Source organism: Crotalus tigris, unplaced genomic scaffold (assembly GCF_016545835.1).
Source record: "Crotalus tigris isolate CLP2741 ecotype Arizona unplaced genomic scaffold, ASM1654583v1 scf7180000018299.754606, whole genome shotgun sequence".
NCBI classification, from domain to species: domain Eukaryota; kingdom Metazoa; phylum Chordata; class Lepidosauria; order Squamata; family Viperidae; genus Crotalus; species Crotalus tigris.
The window spans coordinates 22,832-32,352 of NW_024096930.1; the positions used below are offsets into that span (position 1 = coordinate 22,832).

The 9,521-nt window shown below is 37.1% G+C and overlaps 1 protein-coding gene across 2 annotated transcripts; it reads left to right on the top strand.

The window, feature by feature from the left end:
- The first annotated feature begins 662 nt into the window (after positions 1-662).
- Positions 663-5,270, top strand: LOC120310788. 2 transcript variants are annotated; one of them, XM_039349573.1, is made up of 6 exons: positions 663-870; positions 1,060-1,216; positions 2,122-2,214; positions 3,114-3,318; positions 3,424-3,530; positions 4,246-5,270. In XM_039349573.1, exons 1-6 carry the CDS (start codon positions 689-691, stop codon positions 4,360-4,362), a joined length of 861 nt encoding a protein of 286 aa, XP_039205507.1. In that variant the 5' UTR covers positions 663-688; the 3' UTR covers positions 4,363-5,270. The 2 variants fall into 2 exon arrangements, with proteins under 2 accessions (XP_039205507.1, XP_039205508.1); XM_039349574.1 differs by having other exon boundaries at positions 1,063-1,216; positions 4,246-5,269.
- Positions 5,271-9,521: the final 4,251 nt, after the last annotated feature.

Consider the following 9,521-nt stretch of genomic DNA (forward strand, 5'->3'; position numbering starts at 1 on the left):
ATATCTAACTATCAAGCACTAAGTCCCATCAAATTATGTGGAGCTTACTTTCAGATAAATAGGCTATAAATTAGCCCTGCTTTTTGAAGAAATAATTGCTATATAAAACCTTTTAAACTATTAAGCAACATTTTTTTTTTTAAAAAAAGTCCCTAATGTACTAGTGAACATTTATTTATTTATTTATTTATTTATTTGACTTGTTTGCTGCCCATCTCATCTAGAGGCAACTCTGGGCGGCTTACAAACAAATGTATATAAATAGTCTCCTGAGTAACTGTGAAGTTTTCAAAACAGTTGTTATTGGAAAGCTTCTCATTGAATATCCATAGCTGTGGTTATGATCAGTGACCAGTGTTATAAATTGTCTGACTGAAAAAGGCACCACAGTGAAATACAAACAAAAACTATATAGCTGAATTCCTGATGATAAAAATTAGAACTTTCTAATGTTAGCTCATTCTAGATTACTCTGACTGTAGCTCGTTTGTTGTGTGTGGTTTACTCTTTGTTATTACTTTGGGGTTTATTTTGCTGTGCTCAATAGTTTTCCAAATAAATGCAGTGATTAATTGATCAATTACTTGTTTTTTCTTCCTATGTTCCTTCCAATTTGTTACATTGTACCTATCTATACATCTATATCACCAATTACCTTTCACTTTCCTCTCTGCTCTCTAACATCCAAATGGGTATGTACTGGGTTTTCTTAAAGAATCTTCTGGACTTTAATGTTGTGCTCTGTTCATATTCAACACACACACAACCCCCTTCCTTGTTCGTGTCCCTCTTCTTCCACTACACTATTTTCCTGACTGTGGCATTGGCAGCATCTAGAAACAGATCAGAGGCTTCTCCAGCCTACTCCAGGTAAAGATTCAGTGCGATTTGGTTTTCAGATTAATTTTCTTCTCTCTCTGCATGCAGGAAGATTTATTTTCTTAGGGTTTTTTTGGTGGAAAATTATTTTTCCCCCTGGGGTCTGATAAAGATGGTACATATTATTTCATGAGATGTGGAAAAAGAATATCTGAGCTAATCAGCATCTAATAATTCCAGCAGAGGTGAAAAAATACCCCCGGGTCCAATTGCCGAGCAGAGAAACTGCAGGCAGCCCAAAAAAATACGACTGGGAATCATTCTTGATAGAGTGAAAGGTGCCCCACCGGGCAATGGGGCCATCCGGCTGACAGGTTACCATCAGAAAACTGGTCAGGTAGGTAGCAAATGTGTGAATTTATCTTTGGTTAGTCCTTAGTTTACTGAAATGTGACTTACTGAATTAACCTAAACGTCCAAGTTCACACACTGCCAATCACATTTTAAATGTGTTCTAAAAACTGAATTTTAATGTGGCATAACTTTCAATTAGTAGATGCAAGAGCACACAAGTTAAATATAAGTTCATACACCTGTATTTTATGTCTAGGTATAAAGGAAGTTAATTGAGGTAGCCATTGTGATGTGTAAATATAATTTTCTACAGTGTTTCTTATTAAGTCAATGTTATTCTTTTATGTATAGTTTAGGCATGTTTGAATTCTTGTTGCACTTATGCATATGTAGGAGATTTGGCTTAAATGCTCTTACATTCTAATTTTTCCATGGGAGAAAGGCATATTTCATGCATTCAAAAGGCACAGTTCTTGGTATTTTTATGAACTAAAAAAGATGTGTCTAAAATCCTGAGATCTATTGCCAGACAATAGACAATATTGTACTGAATAGATGAAACAATTTGACACAATAATTTCTTACATTGGCACCCATTACATGCAGAAGAATATATTGTCAACTGCAGCTTGTGAGGTGTCTGAAGCTTAGCCAGAAACAAGAAGAGCTAAGAATTATTGTAATCTAATGTAACTTTATCAAGACTTTTCTATAAATCATAAACTTTGAGTTAACAAGCATCTATATGTAAGTGAATTCAGAACAGCTGGATTGGTTATCCAAGGTCCATAATGTATATTTGGACTATAACATCCCTCATGTTTTGTAGTCTGCAATTCATATTAAGCTTTACTGGAATAGAATCATCCAAGCATTTATCTCAAATATAAAAAATGTATTAAATGACTTAAGCAAGGAGATGAACTCTATTTTTCTTAATCCTCTCAGGTGATTTGCACCAGCAATTCAGGATTTAATTATTGCACTAATTTCATCAGATCAGATATCAAACACAGTTATTTCCTATTTGGAGAAGAACAGGTATGCAGAAGGCTCAGATTGTGGGATTTACATTTCTACAAGAAATCTTTATGCTGTTCCAGAATCAACTTTGCCCCTGAAAGATCTTATTACATATTCAATTTTCATCCTACCTTTATTACTTTATAAGTAACTCAAGGTGGTGAACATACATAATGCTCCTTTCTCTTCCTATTTTCCCTACAACATCCCTGTGAGGTGAATTGGGATGAGAGTGAGTGACTTGCTCTAAGTTACCCAGCTGGCTTTTCATGCCTAATGCAAGACTTCTTCTTCTTGTGCCATATCCGTTATCGGACGTTGGCGATCATGTTGGCGATCTGCTTAACAGGTCATTAATTCCCTACTCTTGCGAAAGGCATTTCTTCCTGGTCTGCAATGTTGAAGCTTTGCAGAGATTGTTGGTGAGCATTTCCAATTCTGCCTCTCAATTTTCAGGTCTTCATTCCCCACTGTTAAAGAGATTCTTTTACAGGTGGGTCAATGGTTGTAGAACTCTCACGGCAAATGCTTGGATTTATTTGCAATTATTGTCATGCACAATATGTGAAAAGGAAAAGGGTATTAAGTGAAGGATATTCTCAGTTGAAGAAAACACTGAGTGTTTCTAGGTCTGCGGGTAAATCAGATTCACTTAACAACTGTGTCACTAATGCAACAACTGCAGTGATTCACTTAACAAGTGTGGCAAGAAAAGACATAGAATGGGGTAAAACTCACTTAGCAACATAAATTCTGGGCTTGACTGTGTTCCTAAACCGAGGACTACCTGTATAGATTTTGTGGTGACATACACCTATTTAAAGCAATGATAGAAGGAATGGATGGACAATGGCGGAAACAGTGGAGCTGTACATCTTTTTATTGAACAGTGTAGATTTCTTTTGATCTCCTCTCAGGTAATATTTTGGGATGTTCTGCCACAAGAAGATATGATCCTTGTTGCTCGCTTTTATCACTGCCCCAATGAAAGGGAAGCATCTGCATTCTGGGACAACAAATTCACCTCCCATTATCCATCATTAGGGAGTGAACAATGGTTAACTGCCTGGGCTGTGTTCAGACTAACCAAGCGGTTTGAATCTTGTGAAGTGATGTTTGCAGGTACGTGCTGGTGTTTTAGATGCCTTGAAGCTACGATTCTCTTCAGGAATCAAGATTTTCATGGTGCTCTTACAATAATAAATGACCCACACTCTGCCTCTTTAGGTGCAAAGAGGGAAAAGGAATCCAGAATGACTACATGGAATATTGGAACCCATACATCATCTCTGTATCAAAGTCCTGTGCCATCTATAACAGTTTTGCCCACTGTGGTAAGTCCACTCAAATGTAGCATGCCAAGGTTTAGTTTAGGAAACAGTAAATACATTAAAGTTAAGGTAACTCCTCCTCCCCCCAGTTAAGAAAATGTTATTCACATTGTAAAATGGGACAATCTGGTTTGCTTTTAGCTTAATGTCAACTTAATTAAGAGCCAAGGTGGCACCATGCTTAGATTACAGAATTGCAGCAGGCTAATTCTGCTGAGGATTTTGTTCAGTTCTGACCAGCTCAAGGTTGACTCAGCCTTCCATCCTTCCGAGGTCAGTAAAATGAGGACCCAGATTGCTGGGGGCAATATGCTGACTCTGTAAGCCGCTTAGAGGGCTGTAAAGCACTATGAAGCAGTATAAGTTTACGTGCTATTGCCAAACCAAGCCATTATTTATCAGCATGATTTACAACTTGGTGTATTATATAAGCCTAGTATGATTTAGTCAGTAAACAGAAGATTGAGCAAACGTGTTCATAATATGCCAGTCCGTTGTAAATATCTAGAGATGGCCCCAAATCCTATTCCTATTACTTCAACATTCTTAATTGGCCTATTTTAGTAGTTTTAAACATTAAACCATTTTAAAAGCCATGTTTTTACAAGCCATAGAAGCAATGTCATATGCGTAAGAATCAACTGATTTAGTTTTCATTCTACTCTATGGTAATGTTCTGTGTCTTAGTCAAGCCTTATCATTTCTATCTTCACTTTAGCCAGAACACAAGAGGTATGGCGATGCTACTTTGAGGCTACACATCTTTAGCACCCAAAAACCTGAGCTGCCTTTCCCACCAGAATCACCAGCCAAAGTTGATCCTACAGAAGCCTAATCCCATACAAGTGCTAGAGGAAGAATAGTTTGTTGTTGTAAACTAGAATGGCTTGGACTCATCTATCCGAAACAGAATTCATAGAAGAACCCAAAGGTGGGGTTTTTTTTGTCAAGACATCATTCAAATAACATGGAAAAGAAGTCAAATGTTTTTCTCCAGTTGTCTCCCCAGTACAGTAACTACTCAACACATTCTTCATCTTGAGGATTTTGTTTTTGCAGTGATTTGTTTGTTGTGTTTTGCGACCTTCTTGAATGAATACATTTTCCGATTTGGAAGTAACAGTTAAATTTACTGATCTAGGATTAATAATCTATCATATGAAAAACTATTGTGGAAGGAGCATGGCCAAAAACAAGTTACTCTTACCTTGGAAAGATATCAATCCCTATATAATCATATGATTTATAAATGATACTGTTCATTCTGCTTAGGAACTAGATCTGCACTAATATACTGTAGTAATAAAAAGGCTGATTTATATCATTCTATGTAATCAAAGTAAATAGTGTTTTAAAACTGTTCTTTTCCGTTTTTCCCCCTTTTTGCATACTTTTTTCTTTACTTCAGTTAAATAAATTCCTATTTTTGCTAATGTAACTACCCCTTCTTAAAATGGAATATGAATATTCCCTTCCAAATAATTTAAATTTATTTACCATCATATTCTGCATTTTTGATACTTAAGATCTTATACTTATTTTCCATCATCTTCCTTTAGGTTAATGGTCATTCAAAGAATTTCAAGGCTAAGTGGATTTGAATTCAAATTGAGCATTTTTTTTTTTAAAAAAATGGCTTATCTGGTTTTAATGAGGGTGTGAAATGGTGTAAATATATTTGGATAGGCAGCACAAACTGTATTTTCCAGTGGATGTAATGGCCTATTTATGAATACATAATATTTTTTTTTTTATGAAAACTGCAAGATGCTAAAAACTAACAGATGCATCTCTCCTACTTGGGTCTAGTGCAGTGTTTCCCAAACTTGACAATTTTAAGGCAAGTGGACTTCAACTCCCAGAATTCCACAGCCAGCGTTGCTGGCTGTGGAATTCTGGGAGTTGAAGTCCTCATGCCTTAAAATTGTCAAGTTTGGGAAACACTGGTCTAGTGCTTAAGGCAGCAGACAAGAAAGCAGGAGACTGAGAGTTCTAGTCACACCTTAGGCCTGAAAGCTGCCTGGGTGACCTTGGGCCAGTTCCTTTCTCAGCCAAGGTTGTTGTGGGAAAAATAGGACGGTGTTGGATGTTTGCTGCCTTGAAGGATCTTAAACAACTTGAGTGAAGTTGTCATTGAGATGCCCATGTGACCATTCCCCTAGATTGCAATCCTGGCTCTCCCAATTGCAGTTAAGCAATTGCATAGGGGTGCCTCAGGGGGTGAGAACCCCCCCCCCCCCGGTGCTCATTGGCATGCAGAAATCTGCCATGGGCAGGGAGTTCCTGGCAATGGTGGGATTCAAATATGTGAACAACAGGTTCTTTGTGGATGCTGCTTCCGGAAATCCATTCTGGGCCTCGGCAACAAAAAAATTAGCTACCGGTTCTGCCAAAGTGGTGCAAACGGGCTGAATCCCACCACTGGTCCCTGGCCTTTTCCTTATCCCATTATGCTGGGGGATTCTTTCCCTGTCCCACAATTCCTGGATTTTTTTACTTTTGCCTTTTTCTGCAGCTGCTGACAGGTATGCCCAGCTGATGCGAGGCACAACTAGGAAACTAACAGCAGGATCTTTCTTAAGGCTGGAAAGAGCCTAGCAGACATGGTGGGGAGAGAAGACCCAGGCCTCCTGGTATGGTGCAGCAGGAATAAGTAGCCACTGAACATGCCAAGGCAGTTTTGTGCATGCTGGTGGGCTGGATGGGCAGTTGAGATTGGAGGGGCTCTCTTAAAAGGAACTTAGATTAAATTCAGCACTCTTTACCACAGAAACCAATCTCTTCAAGTAATATCCTCATTCAAGCACACATCTGAGGAACAGATTTAACTAAAGACTTAATTCCCTGAAGGTAGCTCTGGGGAGGGGGGGGGGAAGGCCAACTGCCACAGGGGATTTTTTTTTTTCTTGCCAGAGTGAGTGCAGATTGTTAGATGCTCTGACAACAGTGCTCTGATGTATGCTTTACCTTGCACAGCTATTCTGGTGAAATATTTTGAAAAGTACATACCTAAAAAAAGATAAAATTATTTTGAAAAAAATCTCTTCCTGGAACATTCCCTTCACAGACTACTAGTTTTTAGTGAGGAAGGAGCTTGTCCATCCCATTATTGTTATAAGTTGTACCAACTGGAACATACATTTCCAGGAGGGTCAGCTACAATGGGCAAGTCACAGATGAAAAATCAGATTAAATGCAATCCACTGAAAAGGAAGCAGTAATCCATTCCAGTATAGTTAAGAAAACCAATGGACATTCATAACCAGTGCACCACCAGCATATTGGAAGATGTTAGAAATTATCCAACAAACTATTGGAGGAGCAGAGGGAAAATACAAATACTATTGGTACTTATGATGTCATTAAACTAAAGCCAAAAGGATCTTGTCACCAATATGCCTGAAAAATATGCAAAAAGAAATCCAGCAGTGCAAGGATATGTATATCATTGTATACCATTGATGGAATGTCAAAATCATGAACCAAGGCAAACATGATGTTGTCAGAGCAAGACTGAGAACTTTGACATTGTGTGAATTAGTAAACTGAACCACTTCATATTAAGAGAACAAGAAAATCATAAAAGAAATCCAATTATCGTCATTATTAACAGAATGTTGATGTTCTGATATAACCCCCAAATGATAGAATTATCTCAATTTTGGCCCAGGGCAAGTGAATCAATTATCATAGATATAAAGGAAACAAAGCTGAATGAATTTATGATGATCTGCCACATCTATTCAACACCAAAAAGAAAAAGATGCCATAGTACTCTGTGACTGAAATGATGAATAACAGAAAAATCTGGCCTTGGTCTATGAAATGAACCATGACACAGAACAGTTCTGCCAAGAAAAAGCAATATTTATAGCAAAATACCTTCTTCCTATAACCTAAAAGAAAACTGACTCTATAGACATCATTGAAAGCAAAGTAATATATATATTCTGCAAGATTGAAATACTCTTTCAATCAGCAAAAGCAAGACCAGGTGCTAATTGTAGCTCTTTCTCAAACAACCTCTTACATTACTTTTAACTTAAAACAAACAAAATAATCAGACAAACAAGATATAATTTCAGCAATATTCCATGATTACATGGTAAAGATTTGGTTAAGATTAGTTTTTATAACTCAAGATATGCTATAGTTGGATGTCAAACTGCTGGCCTACCTGCCGGATGCATCATAACAAAACCATGCCCACCCCATTGCCAGCAATGGAAAAAGTAATGATACGTCGTGACACATCACGTGATATGGTGAGTTTGACACCCGTTATAGCTGAAAAAATCTAGTTGACAGACAACAGGTACACCAAATAAATGCAGAATTCCAAAGAACAGCAACAAGAGACAGATAAAGCTAAAAAAGTGTTGCAAAGAAATAGAAGCTAACAAGAAAGAACAAAAAACTTATTTAAGAAAATTATAGAAAGCAAGGGAGAGTTGAGTTATATAAAATGTTGCAAAATACCATTGGAGCGGTACTTCCCAACTTTAGCAACTTTAAAATTGTGGACCCTAACTCCCAGAATTCTCTAGCCATCCAAAGGACTTGAAAAATATCAATTTATATTCCAATACTAAAAAATGCTCAAATTACCAACAATCAGTCTCTCATGTAAAGTAAGGCTCAAGTTTGTATTCTAACATACAGAACTGCCAAATATCAAGAGAATAAAATTTATCTAGATTCTATAGACAAAAAAAATCTCAACACAAGAAATTGAAACAATGTATTTTCCACAGCATTCCTACTCAGAACAATTGTTCTTAAGTGCAGAACATTTGCACTACAGCTGTACTTTTCTGAAGTAGCTCAGTATCAAAACCAATGATATACTAGATCAGTGGCCCAACCTTTTGGACACCAGGGACTGGTTCGGTGGAGAGGTTTTTCTGTGGACCAAATGGTGTGTGTGGTTTTGTGTGCTGCCTACATTCTGTGAATGGGGCTTTGCTTGCTTGCGTGGCCTGGTTTCCAGCATGTTGCGGATTGGTCCTGGTCCACAGACCAAGGGCTGGTGACCCCTGTACCAGATCACTGGTAGGCACATATCCTTGTTTACGTACATATACTGCAATTGCCAAAGTATTTTGCAATTATTTATAACTGCTGGACCAATGGAAGCCTGCTCCCAAACATTTCAGAGCATAAATAGGTTTAATGCTTGCACTACCATCACATTCTAGCTGAACTTTTCTTTTCTTGGTAAAGTAAATGTAAAATTAGGAAAATCTCAGTCAGAAATCCATTACATCAGTATACTTTAGTTTTATAGTCTGAAATTGAAGCTGCTATCTCAAGAAGCCCTAAATGTCCACGACAGTTCAGGTACAAGGTTCAAATGGATACATGTCTCAAAATCTCTATTTGCCCATATTAATAAAATGCCATGATTATTATTAGTAAATCTTCCAAATTCTTATATTCCCATCAAATGCTACTTTCTTATGTGTCTCACTCAGCTCTACCTCAAGTCTTATTTTATCTTGGTGCAAACAAGAAGCCAAAAATGTATCATGTATTATTAGATAAAAATGTTTATCAATAAGGCTAGTGATGAAAAATATTTCATGTATTTTTAACTCCAGGAAATAATCAAAAAATTGCATTTGCTTGCAGAGTAGACACAGAAAAGCATATTGTGTGCGCTTACTTAGAGGTTTGCAAATCTACAGGGAGAGACAATGATTGGTTCAGTGCAACGCAAACTATCTGCAGTTATTTCTCTTGAAAAGTTGTTGTCTGGGCATGATACAATTATAGAAGAGCTTTCTTGAAGGAAGTTTATCTTTCCCTTAATTCTTGCTAACTAGGTACTTTGTTAAAACTACATTTCAGATTTTACACTGTTACTAGTAAGATTGCATTGTCTCACATTTAATTCCTAAAGGAGTTTTAGAGCCATTGATTTTGTCCTATCTACAATCCAAGAGCCTATATTTCTGTTTGGATCAGGATTCAATAAGTTCATATTATTGAGTA

What these genes read in the sequence shown, in the direction of transcription:
- LOC120310788 (XM_039349573.1), top strand. Translation starts at nt 689, where the DNA reads ATGGGTATGTACTGGGTTTTCTTAAAGAATCTTCTGGACTTTAATGTT. An exon ending in ACCATCAGAAAACTGGTCAG is followed by an intron (nt 1,217 to 2,121) that starts GTAGGTAGCAAA and finishes TAATCCTCTCAG; the next exon opens with GTGATTTGCACCAGCAATTC. An exon ending in TTGTGAAGTGATGTTTGCAG is followed by an intron (nt 3,319 to 3,423) that starts GTACGTGCTGGT and finishes CTGCCTCTTTAG; the next exon opens with GTGCAAAGAGGGAAAAGGAA.